The sequence below is a fragment of the Stegostoma tigrinum genome, chromosome 14 (genome assembly GCF_030684315.1).
Source record: "Stegostoma tigrinum isolate sSteTig4 chromosome 14, sSteTig4.hap1, whole genome shotgun sequence".
NCBI classification, from domain to species: domain Eukaryota; kingdom Metazoa; phylum Chordata; class Chondrichthyes; order Orectolobiformes; family Stegostomatidae; genus Stegostoma; species Stegostoma tigrinum.
The window spans coordinates 5,612,095-5,628,047 of NC_081367.1; the positions used below are offsets into that span (position 1 = coordinate 5,612,095).

Here is a 15,953-nt window from a genome sequence, read left to right on the forward strand (position 1 = left end):
CCTGGGGCTGCCGCAAGACAGTCACCAAAGCAATATTTAACATCACGGTAGCATTGAGCTGGATGATCAGAGACACAGTGAGTTCCTGGAAGGAGGTGCTGTCCCATAGGATTTTTTTAATGATCCAGAGCAGGACTGAAGCAGTGCTGGGCTGTCAGAACTGTCGCCAGTTAGCTGAAGGGTAAGGATTTTAAAGCAGAGCAGTCTAAAATGATTCAGTTTGGCAGAAAGCATAATGAAAGGCAACATAGACTCAACAAACCAGTTCTAAAGAGCATTCAGGAACAGAGGAACGTGGCAATTTATTTACATGGAACTTTGAAGAGGAGAGAACCTGTTGAGAATGTAACTAGTAAGGACCACAGGATATTAGGATTCATAAACAAAGGCATTGAATACAAAATCCTCAAATTCAACTGAATCAATTATTAAAATGTAGTTAGGCTACAACTACAATTCTGGTCACCGCACTTTACAGTAGACATGAGGATCATTAAGAGGGTGCAAAGGAGATTTGCCAGAACGGTTCCAGAGATGTTAGCCAAAAGATCAGACTGGCAAAGGTTGACACAGAGAAGAGAGGTTGAGCAGAGACTTGATCGAGTTGCACGAGATTATGGCAGATATAAACAGTACAGATAAGGGAACGATTATTCCCATTAGCTGATGGTGCAAATACAATGGGACCAGGGTTGGGTGGCCCGGTGGCTCGGTGGTTAGCATTGCTGCCTCACAGCGCTAGGGGACCCAGGTCCGATACCAGCCTTGGCTGACAGCTTGTGTAGAGTTTGCATGTTCTCCCCATGTCTGTGTAGGTTCCTTCCCACAGTCCAAAGATGTGCAGTTTAGGTGGATTGGCCATGCTAAATTACCCATAGTGTCTAGTGATGTATAAGTTAGGTGGATTAGCCTTAGAGAATGCAGGGTTACAGGGATAATGTAGTGGGGTGGGATGCTCTTTGGAGGGCTGAATGGCCTACTTCCACACTGTAGGGATTCTATAAGAATAGGCTAGGATGTTTTTGCCTGGAGTGTATGATGTTGAGGGGTAAACTTATAGAGGTTTATAAAACTTTCAAGGGCATAGATAAGGTGAATGGCCAGGGTCATTTCTCTAAGGTGGGGGAATCCATAAACTTGAGGGTGTAATTTTAAGGTGAGATGGGAAAGATTTAAAAGTGACCTGAAGAGACAACTTTTTTCACACAAAGGGTGGTGCATATATGGAATAAGTTGCCAGATGAAGTGGATGGGCATATAAATGCGAACGGTTTGAAGGGATAACGGGCCAAACACAGGCAAATGGGACTAGTTTCATTTGCGAACATGGTCGGATTGGAGTGGTTGAACTGGGGAATCTGTTTCTGTACTCTAGGAGTCTATGACATTTCATCAGTCAAAATGTAACCCTCTACCAATAGCCAAAACCAAATCTAATGAGTGTCTCATGGCTGCAGCAGCTCGCTGGGAGAAATTGGCTATTACATGAAGGAGTGTCCTAACTTTTGGAAGATGCTTTAATTAACTATTCAGTACTTTCAGGTGTCTGAGGCTGTCACAGGCTCCTCTCCTTAAGCTCTCTGCTTGTAGGTAGATCTGACCCACAGCACCGTGACATCCGCACAGAGCCTGGGTAAAATTGCAACTCCTGGAGCCAGAGATAGTAAGAACTGCAGATGCTGGAGTCAGAGATAACACAGCGTGGAGCTGGAGGAACGCACCAGGGCCCAGGTCACATCAGAGGAACAGGGAAGGAAGAAATCTGAAGAAGGGTCCTGACCCGAACGGTTGGCTTTCCTGCTCCTCTGATGCTGCCTGGCCTGCTGTGTTCTTCCAGGTCCATTCTGTGTTAAGCCCTGGATCCAGCCCAGTGAGGATCGAGCCCCATACTGCTGGTACCAATTTCCAACTTCTCCCCAGCACACAGCTGACCAGAAATCTCTCCTGCTCTTGCAGCCTGCCACTAGGGTCTGCTGGAAGGGTGTATAAATTGATCCTCAGCCTGTTTTGACTGCATTACAAACACTCCTTCCTTGGTCACCAAGTCCTGGAGTGGGACTTGAACCCTGAAGTTTCGGGCATAGAGGCAGGGACACTACCCTCCATGTCACAACACCCTCATTCAGAGATGCCACAGAAACACAAATTCTTTGCCAGTCTTTGAATGTGGTAACCCAGGAGTAGCCTACTCACAGTTGCCATAACAATGGTGTTTCCTGTCTCATACATGAAGATGCTGATGATGGTACGGTACAGTATGACAGAAATCAGGAAGATCACAACCACTGCAACCTGCAAAGCAAACAAACCAGAATCAGTGAGTGCAGCACAACTATTGATTAATGAAACCCAGACTCTATTAGTTAATAACACGGGCACAACATTTTAATTGCACTCTGTAACAGCAGGTAGTTCCTTTTCTATTGCACCCCGAGTTCTTTAGTTTTATTGCTTGCTTCATTCAGTTATTTTCTTGGCACATTCTGTTTGCTCTTGCCTTCTATTCTCAGGGACAAGGTAACGAGGCACTACCCATGTCTCCTTCAGCCTGGAAGGGAATTGCACCCACGCTGCCAAAGTTGTTCTGAGCCACGTGCTGGAGCTCTAGCCAACTGAGCTGATTATATAAGCCGACTCTCTGTTAATAGGTACAGTGTTCAGCATTAAATTGGATTCCAAGCTCGGTGAGACAGAGATAAGGCGAATAGCCAAGGTCTTTGCACTGGGGTGGAGGAGTTCAATACTAAAGGGCATAATTTTAAGGTGAAAGGAGAAAAGATTTAAAAGGGATCCTGAGGGGCAACACTTTCACACAGAGATGGTGCGTACATGAAAGGAGCTGCCAGAGGAAGTGGCACATGTGGGGATAGTTGCAATATTTAAAAGACATTTGGCTGAATATAGGAAAGGCTTGGAGGGATATGGGCCAAATACAGGCAAGAGGGATTAATTTGGTTTGGGAGACCTGGTTGGTATGGACAAGTTGGACTGAAGGATTTGTTACGTTCCTGTATGACTTTATGACTCTATATAATCAGTAAAAAGATATGAAAGTAGACTTAGATCCTATTCTTGATGGTGGGTTTATGCGCAAAATGCAGTATTTCAGATCTCTGCCTCCTACCACTGTCCCAGTAGTACCCTCTTTTATTCTCATATGAGTGCCCATTAGCCAATAAACTATTTGCTGAACATAGAAGATGCGTATTGTCAAAGCATTTCATTTTGCACCAATCAGGACAATTTGCAAGAACACCAATTCAAGGGCACACCAACATTCATACTGCAAGCGAGGAGAGTGCTGATTGATTGGCTATTTGGGATTCTGATCGGAAGAGGTGGATGCATCAGCAAGATGATGACTGACAGCTTTCAAAGGCAACATCATCAATTTAAAATACCTTTTTGAGGGGAGGTAATACCCTGAAGCCTCTATAGCGGGCACCGGTCTTGAAAGGCCTCTAAAGTGTTCACTCTCCAGAGATACCAGGCTGTGAATGCAGCCATAAGAGGGGCAAACAGTCAGGTCAAACACCCCTTCCACTTACCACTAATGCCCTTTAGGGAAGGAAACTGCCACCGTTACTTCATCTGACCTATATGTGACTCCAGGCCCACAACAATGTGGCCGATTCTTAACCGCCCTCTGGGCAATTAGGGATGGGCAGTAAATACTGGCCTGGCCAGCAATGCCCTCATCCCATGAATTGATAAAATCCAGCACCTTTTCAGATATTTTCTAATCAAACTGTTCAGCAACGTTGTGACACACCTCTGGAGCAAGCGGGGCTTGAACCCAGATCTCCTGGCTGAGAGGTCGGGACACTACCAGGTCCTTTTTATGGTCCGTTAAGTATTAAACAAAGAAACAAACAAACTAGTTGACCCCACTGCTTAAAGGGGAACCATGACAAAAAATAAAAAAAAGAAAATTAGCAAAATTGAGGTTAAAATTCTGTTTCCGGACTTGTTGATGCACTGAAACATCTGTGACGCCCGCTAGTCACAACAGGGTCTCAGTTGTGATGCTGGATATCATGTGCTCCATCTCCAAGGGCCACCAGTCAAAGGAAGGAAGCGTCAGAGATAATGGGAACTGCAGATGCTGGAGATTCCAAGATAATAAAATGTGAGGCTGGATGAACACAGCAGGCCAAGCAGCATCTCAGGAGCACAAAAGCTGACGTTTCGGGCCTAGACCCTTCATCAGAGAGCTTCTCATTTGTCGAGCGCCTTTCTTACCAGGAGCAGGATCACCATGGAGCTGGTGATCATTCGCCTCAGCCTGTCCTTCTGCGGGAAGTATGGCTCCTCTGACCCTGTGATCGGATTCCTCGTCGTCATGGGAGCCATGGCCGTGAACTCAGGCCGCGGGCGTTCCTGGAAATGAAAACGCCGGAAAAGATCAGCCCGTTGGCGTGAGGAAAACGGGCGAAGGCAGCCTGCAAACAGTCACGCGACGGATGCGTTAATGAGAAACTGTCAGCTGCCTGCCTCAGGGAGCACAGGACATTGAGTAACGATCTGGGGAAGAAAATCCAGGCCTTTTGAGTGCTAAGGCGCACGCAACAAATCCCATGTACAGATAAGAACAGCAATAGCCAAACGGGACTCGTAAAATGGAAAAGGAGATGTCGGTATTTTTGAGCATTTGATCAGAGCTGGAAGGCTACACAGATCTCTTTCAGAGGGCCGAGGGGAGGGCAGCAGATAAAGGGTTGTGCCCAGGGATATTTGGGATGATGGATATCACAGAGCAGCTACCAATGAGCTAGAGTGGGCAGGGGTGAGAGGGCAGGCCAAGGCAGCACAAGCCTGGCGTACATAGTACGGCAGCAGATCCCATTGCAGGAGCTAATGGCTATGGAAAGGTATTGACATCCACACCACCTCAACACACAACCGACCACCGATAGCCGAGAGCTTCCCGATTTGCAACTGTGGCCCTGAAGCTAGTTCAACATGTCACGATTTGAACGCAAACCAATATCCGATGGAAATGATCAGCACGCCGGGCAGTATCTGTGGGGCACAAGGCAGAGGTGGAATGAAAGACAGAGAAAGACAGAGATAGATAGACAGCGGGGCAGAGAGAGGCGGTGAGAGAGAGAGAGAGAGAGAAAAAAAAGGAGGGAGACATAGAGACGGAGACAGAGGGAGAGAGAGAAACAGAGTGAGGGTGACAGAGAGAGAGGGAGAGAGAGATACACAGACAAATAGAGAGAGGAGGAGAGGGACTGAGAGACAGAGAAAGAGAGAGACAGAATAAGACAGACTGAGAGAAAGAGATAGACAGACAGTGGGGCAAAGAGAGACAGAAAAGGATGAACACATAGAGAGGGAGACAAGAGAGACAGAGAAAAACAGAACGTGGGAGACAGATAGAGACAGCAAGAGAGATACACAGAAAAACAGAGAGAGGAGGAGAGGGACAGAGAAAGAGAGAGACAGGGTGCCTCTGTTTTATCTAATCAGAGCTGAGATAATTGCAGCCTATGGAGAAATAGTCCCTTTGGTCGTCCTGAAACGGGCCATTAATTGATGGGTTAAGAACCTCAATCGATAGCAGCTGACCCAGAGCCACGTTCCAGCAGAGGGGAATGGCTTTTCTGGGACACCACCAACCCCTTCCTCATAAAGTCACCATCCTACCTCAGGCCCACTGCCTCCCAGGCTGGAAGATACCAGCCAAAATGTTTCTGGTCGATGAGTTTTCCTTCAGAATAACGGTAAACATTCAGTTTGTGGCCGGATCCTGTGGCAAACACTTGACGGCAGACACTGACCCAACCGTTTTCCTGCCGTTTCTGAGAGACCTTATATCTCAATAATGCCTTTCATAACATCTGGATGCCCCAAAGAGCCCGTGGGTTCCATTGCTGTTTTAATGAATGAAACCCACCAACCAGTTTACACACAGTCAGTTCCCACAACAACAACTCAACAATGTGCTTTAATGATATCGACTGGGGGCTAATCACTAGTGTTAGAGTGGGAGGCAACAGCCTAGTGGTAATCATCGGAAGACTTCTAATCGAGAGGCCCGGGTAACGTTCGGGGATATGGGTCCAAATCCTGCCACGACAGAAACTGGAATTTGAATTCAATGCAAATCTGGAATTATGAATCTAATGAGGATCATGAATTGATTGTTCAGGGAAGCTCTTTAGTTCTGGCCTGCATGTGACTCCAGACCCGCTGCAATGTGGTTGACTCTTAATTGCACCCTGGGCAATTAGGGATGGACAATAAGTGCTGGCCCAAGTTCATCCCGTGAACGAATTTTAAAAATGTCAACTGGAGAAGAGTAGAGCGTTCTCTTGCTCCTCTTCAGAAGAGTGCAACGGGATTTCTTTCAAATATCTAGAAGGCAGGCAATGTCTTGGTTTGGCATTTTCTTCAAGAGACAGCACCTCTGACACTGCTGCACTCCTCCAGTGACGTGACAGCACTGCCTCCACACTGCAGCCGGATTTAACACGCCAGCTGAAGTCTCTGGAGTGGGATTGGGCCCTGCAGACGCGGTCGGTGGAGGAGCAGCTGGGGGATTCGGATAAATTCTTGTGTGTTTTCATTTGCTCAAAATATCTTTTACCTCTGTTTCCTCAAAGTCCAAGCAGTCCCATCTGTGGGCCATAACGGCGCTCTTTCTCTTCCAGTACTCAAGGAAGGTCACTGCCCAGAGAGACATGAAGATACTGAAGAAGACTGTTCCCCCGTTGTCAAAGAGCTGGCTCACCTGAAGTCCAGGGAGACAGAAAGGTGGTCAACAATGTTGTTACATCTACAAATGCACAAACCCCCTACCTTGGTGTCGAGGAGGTTAAGGGCTGGTCAATCTGAAGGATTTGAAATGGGTGGGGAATCCAGAGCCAGACCCTACATAGGCCACAAACATTCCCGTGTCGACCCCAGCCCAAGCTGCATTCCTCACCTCAGCTGGACTCCAGCAGATGAAATAGAAATTGGTTTTAGTGCCGGCGGGCCAGGGAAGAATCAGAGCACACACTTCCACGCTTGCTCACTAACTGATCACATCTGCTCACTAGTACGTCCCTCTGCTCACTAGCAACGACACTTCTCCCACCAGCTTATGCCTACACCAACCCCCAGCTTTAAATCCCTGACTGCTGAAAGCATCGGGTTAATGTACTGCCACAGGAATATTCTACTGCAGGAGGTGTACTGCAGTGCAGTCACCCCAACACACCCAGGGCACTGTCAATGGAAAAATGGGCTCACCTTGAAGAGCGAGCAGATACTGGAGAGTTTCCAAACTTTACAAGTTGTACAGAGCGGGCACATACTGTAATTATCTCCGTGTTCGCATATTTCCTTTCTGTGTATAGACAGAGAGAAGCAGAATCCCAGAATAAAATGTATAATCGTGAGGACTGTGTCCATGTCACTAACCATGTGCACTGCCCTCCCAGACCACACACTGACTCATTCCTCCAGAACTGGACTTCTGTTATTTTATTCTCATCATCTTTCTAATTCAGACAAGATGGTAAGCCACATTCAGACTGTAGTTTTGTTCAGAATGCCCACATTCATACAATATGACCACATTAATGCAGTAGTATAGTGTGACCACATTCAGACTGTAGAGTTGTTCTGTGTGGTCAATAGTCAGTCTACAGTACTGTACAGTGTGGTCAATAGTCAGTCTACAGTACTGTATAGTGTGGTCAATAGTCAGTCTATAGTACTGTTCAGTGTGGTCAATAGTCAGTCTACAGTACTGTACAGTGTGGTCAATAGTCAGTCTACAGTACTGTACAGTGTGGTCAATAGTCAGTCTATAGTACTGTACAGTGTGGTCAATAGTCAGTCTATAGTACTGTTCTGTGTGGTCAATAGTCAGTCTACAGTACTGTTCAGTGTGGTCAATAGTCAGTCTATAGTACTGTACAGTGTGGTCAATAGTCAGTCTATAGTACTGTTCAGTGTGGTCAATAGTCAGTCTACAGTACTGTACAGTGTGGTCAATAGTCAGTCTACAGTACTGTACAGTGTGGTCAATAGTCAGTCTATAGTACTGTACAGTGTGGTCAATAGTCAGTCTACAGTACTGTTCAGTGTGGTCAATAGTCAGTCTATAGTACTGTACAGTGTGGTCAATAGTCAGTCTACAGTACTGTACAGTGTGGTCAATAGTCAGTCTATAGTACTGTACAGTGTGGTCAATAGTCAGTCTGTAGTTCTATACAGTGTAACCACATTCAGACTGTAGTTCTGTACAACGTAACCCCATTCAGACTGTAGTTCTGTACAACGTAACCCCATTCAGACTGTAGTTCAGAACAGTGTTCTCATATTCAGTCTACATCATTATTCATTGCAGTGATCATATCTATACTGTAACTGTGCATAATAGAAGTATAGTCTGACTATACACAATGACCATGTTCAGACTGTATTAGTATACAGGTGACTATAATTGAACTGTAGCATATATATTTTTCGACTGTTAAATCCCTAGTTTATTGTTTGGTGTAAGACTTACGCAGGAATGTCACTCAGCACCTGGCTGATTCCAACAATGAAAACTGCAGTTCCTACTATTGCAGCTGGTAACAGCCACCCTGTGTAAAACCCTGAAAAAAAAACAAGTTAACATTAATTATTGAAACTATAGCAGTTCGCCGTATTCAAGCTGAGAGTCAATCCTGGCTTAGGTATAGCAGTCAATGGTACAGGAGGGGCTCTGATCATGGACACCGATGGCATGAGGATACAATACAATTATGCAGGACACAGAAACAGGCCATTCAGCCCAACAAGGGCACTCAAGCCTTCTCCTAGCTCATGTAAATTTACCATCATAACCTTCTATTCCCTTTGTCCTCGCTTGGCTGGTAGAGTTTCTCTTAAAAGAATCATTGCTAATTAATTCACATCAAACATCTCCTGTGCTGACAAGATTCTGACCCCAGTGAATGGAAAGGCGCTTGTTACGAATTCTCTACTGGATTTTTTTTAGCGACAATCTTATTTTGATCCCCGCTGTTCACCACAAGAGGAAAGATCCTCTCTGTATCCACTCTCTCAAAACTTTCCATCATTTCCTCAATCAGGTCACCCCTCATGGTTGTATTTTTCAGAAGTGACCCAGTCTGTCAACTGTTTCTGATGTTTATACGTGCACTTTTCAGCTATCATCCTTTTCAGTTTCTCCATACTCTTCTTATAAGAGATCACAACCAACGCCTGTACACAGCCAAGAGACATTCCCTGTTAAGTGCAGTGATGACCACATGGAGGCAGTCTTGGGTAGGATTAATAAAACACTGTCCCCATTTGAAGAATGACTTAATACATCAAAGGACAAGGGTTAGAAAGATGGTATTTCACAGTACCCGCTGCTGCAGGCAGCTAAGGAATCAGGACATGGTAGGCCATGGGAAGACATGCAGAGAATTTGTTTGCAGAGCGACCAGCCAATAATGAACTCCAGTAAGTAAAGTCTCACTTGTTGCTTAGTAAGTTAATAAAGTGTTTTGACACAAAATGGAAATTATCTACTTCTATTGTTGTCTTTTCCAAAATGGCATCTGGTATTTTTGTTGGTGTTCAAGCAAGTTTTATAAATTTTATAAAATGTCTGTTTGAAAACTGCAGGCCAGTGAATAAGGTTCTCTGTTGGAGCCCTAGATTCTGTGAGTCGCACATGGATACATGCAGTAACTGTGCAGGGGCACACAATATTACACTGTGTGAAGCTGAGTCACACAAGCTCATGGGCATTTACTTAAGTACAGACCCTGTGAAATGTGTGGAACCATTGCTCAAGTCAGTACCAGCATGTTGTCCTTTCTACATAAAATAAATATGCAATTATAACTGCAGAGTTTTATTTATACTCAGTATTCATGGTGGATTGATGGGGGGGGTAGTGGGGTGGGCGCAGTGGGGATTGATTAGAAAGGAGGTTGAAGGTTTACTGAGGGTACTGTACTCTGCACCAGCTCTAAACGCCTGATTCTAGGCTCGCCTTGTCCCATTGCAGATTTTGAACAGGTCATAGAGTCGTTGAGCTGTACAGCATGGAAACAGACTCTTCAGTCCAACTTGTCCACGCCAACAATATATCCTAAATTAATCTGGTCCCATTCGCCAGCATTTAGCCCATACCCCTCTAAACCCTTCCTATTCATGTACCCATCCAGATGCCTTTTAAATGTTGTAGTTCTACCAGCCTCCACTGCTTCCTCTGGAAGCTTACTCCATACATGCACTAACCTCTGTGTGAACATGTTGTCTCTTGGGTCCCTTTTAAATCTTTCCCCTCTCACCTTGAACTTATGCTAAGGTTGTTGATTTGCTCACTGAGTTGGCTTGTTCTCATTCACGCACAACCCGAGCTACAGATCTTTACCAAAACTTTAAACCTATGTCCTCTGGTTTTCGGCTCCCCTACTCCGGAGAAAGGACTTTGACCACTCACCCTATCCATGCCCCTCATTATTTTATATGCCTCTATAAGGTCACCCCTCAGCCTCCAATGCTCCAGGGAAAATAGTCCCAGCCTATTCAGCCTCTCCCTAAAACTCAAGCAATCCAACCTTTGCAACGTCCTTTCTGAATCCTCTCAAGTTTCATGACAGCTTTCCTAAAGCAGAGGGACGAGAATTGCATGCAATACCTCAAAAGTGGCCTAACCAATGTCCTGTACAGCTGCAACGTGACCTCCCAACTCCTGTACTTAATGCACTGACCAATAAAGGCAAGCGTACCAACAAATGTCTTCTTCACCATCCTGTTTACCTGGGACTCTAACTTCAAGGAACAATGAACCTGCACTCCAAGGTCTCTTTGTTTGGCAACACTCTCCCACACCTTACTATTAAGTGTATAAGTGCTGCCCTGAATTGCCTTTCCAAAATGCAGCACCTCATATTAACTAGATTAAACTCTAAACCCCATCTGCCACTCCTCGGCCCATTTGATCAAGGTTCTGTTGCACTCTGAGGTAAACAGTGATCAAAGTGTTTTGCCACTCAGGCAAGAACCGTACCTAACCAAGTGAAGTAAAAGGCGATCTTCTCTCCAAAGTAATTCCGGATATGGTCCAGAGGCTGGTATTTGTACCACTTGCTCCAGCGAGCCCAATGCTCATACAGTACCTGCCTGTGGCTGAGCAGTTCACCTTGTTCACCCTGAGCCTGGTATGGGCCCTGTGGGCAAAACCAATGGAGACATTAGCAATTACTTGGCTGTCAAGCGGTTGATCAGCATTTACACCAGCAATGCCTCCCCTCTACTTGTTACATTCTTTTACGTAGACATAAGCTCAGCAGCCGCACAGGGAGAGGTGAAGCAATAATGTGGCTTCCTCATTTGAAGGGTCAGACTATTTACAGATAGATTTACTGGGAGGCCAGGCTAAGTGTGTCTGATCTTGAATCCTGCGGCTTCAGAACATCCTTACGGGATGAATTAGAATTAGTTTTGCATTACCAGGCAGACCACAAAGTGGAAACATTCCTGCCATGCCCACGGTTTTGTCTGAGCAAAACCTCTGGCTGCACTGGCCCGGTAAATCTTTCACAGGAGCCCTTCCTGGTGGGGAAAGATCTGACAGTCAGAGGGTGGATGGAGTCACACAGGGCAGTGGTTAAAAGGTAGTGCCGACTCTGTTCTCAGGAAGGGTCACTGGACCTTGCAAGGTTAATTCTGGTTTTTCTCTTCACAGATGCTGGCCAGGCCCGCTGAGCCTTCCCAGCACCTTCTGGTTTTGTTCCCGACTCGTTCTTTTTCTCCTCGGTTAGTTTTTCAAAATAAAACAGGCTGCAGGTCAGGCAGGCTGACAGCATCCAACTCTCCAGTCTTGTCCCAAAAGGCTCGAACCGTAACACCAGAGAAGTAAATACTGATACACGCTGAATTGTGCCATTCCCAATGTTTCTTGTCTCTGCCTCTCACCGGCTCCCACTCCTTATTTTCACTCTCACTGCTGCCTTTCTGCCCCTCTCCCTTGCTTCTTTATCCTTTGGTCGAGCCTGTTGTTTATTCTCTTTCACCTTCGCTATTTTTCTCCAGCTTCTTTCTTTCCTTTTCTCCTTAGTGTGGTTCCTTTCATCAAAGTTTAAACCACTGGCAAGCTCCACAATGAACAACATGGAGCAAGATCCTAACCTTTTCTTTCTAGCCTTTTGATTTTGTTTTTTTTGTAAACAGAAACTCCTTTGCAAGATCTTATTAGTTATAATACTGACTTTCTTATTTGGATGGCCTTAAGAGTTTGGGCCTCCCACAAGTAGGAAGGTCGTGCCCGCAGATGGGCAGCACGGTGGCTCGGCGATTAGCGCTGCTGTCTCACAGCACCAGGGGCCCGGGTTCAATTCCACCCTCGGGTGACTGTCCATGTGGCGTTTGCACCTTCTCCCATTGCCTGCGTGAGTTTGCTCCCACAGTACAAAGATGTGTGGGTTAGGTGGATTGGCCACGTTAAATTGCCCAGTAGTGTGCAGGGAAGGGAAGGCTAGCTGGGTTAGCCATGGGAAATGTGGGGTCCCAGGGAGAGGGTTGATCTGGGTGGGATGCTGTCCAGAGGGTTAGTGTGGACTTGATGGGCTGAATGCCCTGCTTCCAAATGGTAGGAATTCTACATTTATCACTTTGAAGAACTCTATGGCCAGTTTTCAGTATGCTCCCTTTCAGGGAGAGCAGGCCCAGCCCATTCTCTCCTTCCTGATATGTATTACCTCTCAGCCCAACCAGACAAGGCCTTGTCTTGCATTTTCTCCAATGCCTCTATCTCCCTCTGACCTCCAGGCAAGTCCCCAGGTTGGGGAGTGGGGGGGGAGCAGAATCAAAGCCCCTGCTACTGGCACCAAAACAATCCACACAGACCATCCATCCAATCTGCGCCCACCAACCCCAAAGGGGTCCGAATAACCATGGCAACATACACAGTTCTGTGCACGTTGCCACCTGGATAGTGTTGATGGAGGCTCCAAATTTCCTCAACATCAATGTGTATTAGAAGGATCTACAGATTGACAAGTTGGCCTGTTTGACCACCACTATGAATGCACATTCGTTGGCCCGGCTTGGACATGAACCCAGAGCTTCTGGCTCTGAGGCAAGGACACTACCTTCTGTTCTGAAAACCCTCCCCTACTACCTCTATCTCTCTTTTGTAATATCTTGGGAACAGTGCTGCAAGGGCGATCTTAAAAAATATTTATAGCTAAGTGTAATGAAATGTCGGTGGTTTTGAATTCTATCCTTTTAGGAATGAATCCCAATGTACAGTTTGCCCCATAATCCAATGTTGCTGCTTTAAATAATTAGTACATCTGTACCATACCCCATTCAAATGCTGATTTTCAAAGGATTGTGTGCTTTCCTTTATTGCCCCTATTGAAATGCATCAACTCATCTACATCGAAACAATTTGTCAGTTTCGGACCTAATCGACAATGTCTGTTAATGCTGTAGTATACTGTATGGCACTATTCTTCAGTGCCAATCCTACCAGTTTGGCCCAGCTGGTGTTCAGTTGTAATGAACAGACACTCAGAATGCTGCAGGAGGATGGTGGTATGCAGGCAATGACAGAGAACTAGTAATCCAGGACACCCTTTGCTAATATTCCGTCAGCATAGATTCAAATCCCATGAAGACAGATGGTGAATTCTGAACTCAATAAAAATCTCAAATAAAATCAAACTAACCTAAGGATGGCCATAAATCTGTGGCTGTAAAAGTCCATCTGGTTCACCTTTAGGGAAGGAAATCCTTTCCTGGTCTGGCCTACATGTGACTCCAGACCTAGAGCACCCTCTGGACAATTAGGGATGAGGCAAACACCAAATCCCATGAGTTTTGATTTTAAACATTGAGCGACTCATGGACAGAACTTAAAACAATAAAGTAAAGCTCTTACATCATGAAGGGGAAAGGCTGCGGTAAACACATTCGTGGTCAACAGACTATTGATGCCAATCTCAGCCTTTCGCTGAAGCCCATACTTAGTCCTTGCTAATATTTCATAAGCCTGTCCGAGGGGGAAAAGAAATGACAAACGTCAGAATTGATCGAATACATTAATAAAGATGTGAAATTTACATGTCTGCATGGGTTTCCTTCACATGCTCCGGGTTCCTCCCACAGTCCAAAGATGTACAGGTTAGTTGGGTTTTCCATGCTAAATTGCCCATAGTGTCCAGGGATGTGGGTTACAGAGATGGGAGTTATGTGTTTATGTCTGGATGGGATGCTGTTCAGTGGGTCAATGTGGACTCAAGGAGCTGAATGGCCTGCTTCCACACTGTAGGGATTTTATGGTTCTAGTTTTGAAGCAGGGTTTAGAAGCTGTAGTACATCTCTTCCCCATTACCGTCATTCTCAGAGTTTTCTCTTGATGCTTTTCCTCCTGGGCTGGAGAATTGTCTGTGAGACAATCTATCTTTTTTGGAACTTGCATTTGTCAAGGGTGTGTTTATGGAATGGTACTATGTTGGAACAGTAGTAGTCAATAATCTCTTATTCTGTTAAGTTTCCCAGTAGAGTTAAGTTATTTCAATTTCTTCTTTCTTATGTTGTATTTTAACTGTAGTGTATGAATAAAGTGTGTTTTGCTTCAAGTCTGGTCCTTTGGCTAATTGAATTGCATCTGGAATACAATGCCTTACACTTGCCTTCGAAATAAGAAAAAGTTAGAGTCTAGGCAATCTTCTTAATATATTTTGAGGGGGTTTGGTCTGGTCCATAACCACAGGGATGTTGCCATCAAACCATAAAGATGATGTGCCTACAATACAATGAGTGGTATATGAATTTCAGTGCCAGTGTGGCGCTGGTTTATAAATCCTACATTTGCCAGCTGTTGCAATATACCAAACAGCACATTTGAAACAGGCTTAACACTGGCTTACTGAACTAGCCCGTGTTTGCAAATCTCAAGCAGCGCCCAACATTAAATCTGATTGTGTGATTGGACAGCACGGACTGAACAATATCATGTACACAAAGTACTGCACATACGATCAATTTAAGACGATCAGTCAAGCTTGCATTAATGCTTGCTAGAGGCTACATACATTCATATTCAGGGCCCTGTTCTCTGTAGGTAAAAAGAACCAAATATCATGCCTTTTTCAATTGAGCAAGAGTTTTGGGGATATATGTACTCAGCTCCATGACAACACTTTAACCAAACAGAAACCATTAGCCGATCGATCAGCACTCTTATTCCCACGCAATATAAATTATTCTGTTTGAAGTGTGGTGTTCTTGTGTCCGTCCTGAAGAGTACAAAGTGAAAAGCTTAAAAAACCTCTGTCTGCAGCAGGTCCTGAATTGCTAAACGACTAAATGTGATTAAATAAACATCTCCCCAACAAAAGACACAAAGCCACCTCAAGCTAATACAGCGCATGGTTCTCTGAGGAGACAGTTCAGTCTGAGAGCCCAGTACTCACAATCTGATGCCTCTGAGTGGTGGTGAAGAAATCCTCCTGATTTTTATTATTTAAGTACCTGCACAGGAAATAGCTCCAGTCAGTCACTGAATATCAATAATTCAATCTTCCAAATTTGCCGACGCTGTGAAAGCACTTGGCATATATGAGTCCAACAAAAAAGACAGTACACATATGTTTGGCAATGGCCATCTCCAACAAGAGACAATCTAACCACCGCCCCTTGACATTCAATGGTTTTGCCATCAAAGAATCTCCCATTTTCAAAATCCTGGGCATTACCATTGGCCAGAAACTCAACTGGACTCACCACATAGACACAGTGGCTACAACAGCAGGCCAGCGGCTAGGAACACTGTAGCAAGCAACTCACCTCCTGATTCCCTGTAGCCCTGTCCACATCTATAAAGGCTCAAGTCAGGAGTGTGATGGAATACTCCCCATTTGCCTGGATGGGTGCAGCTCCGACAACACTCAAGAAGCTCAACACCATCCAGGACAGGGCAACCCGCTTGATTG

At 45.3% G+C, this 15,953-nt stretch overlaps 1 protein-coding gene across 1 annotated transcript in view; it reads right to left on the bottom strand.

The window, feature by feature from the left end:
* The window catches only part of LOC125457395 (anoctamin-7-like), a 90,852-nt gene that overhangs the window by 37,684 nt on the left and 37,215 nt on the right, over positions 1-15,953 (bottom strand). The window contains exons 7-14 of the mRNA XM_048541552.2: positions 15,435-15,492; positions 13,898-14,008; positions 11,021-11,180; positions 8,510-8,600; positions 7,243-7,339; positions 6,596-6,739; positions 4,243-4,380; positions 2,194-2,292 (exon numbers count right to left, since the gene is read on the bottom strand). Of these exons, the coding sequence (XP_048397509.1) occupies positions 2,194-2,292; positions 4,243-4,380; positions 6,596-6,739; positions 7,243-7,339; positions 8,510-8,600; positions 11,021-11,180; positions 13,898-14,008; positions 15,435-15,492 (898 nt within the window). The remainder of the gene's footprint in view (positions 1-2,193; positions 2,293-4,242; positions 4,381-6,595; positions 6,740-7,242; positions 7,340-8,509; positions 8,601-11,020; positions 11,181-13,897; positions 14,009-15,434; positions 15,493-15,953) is intronic.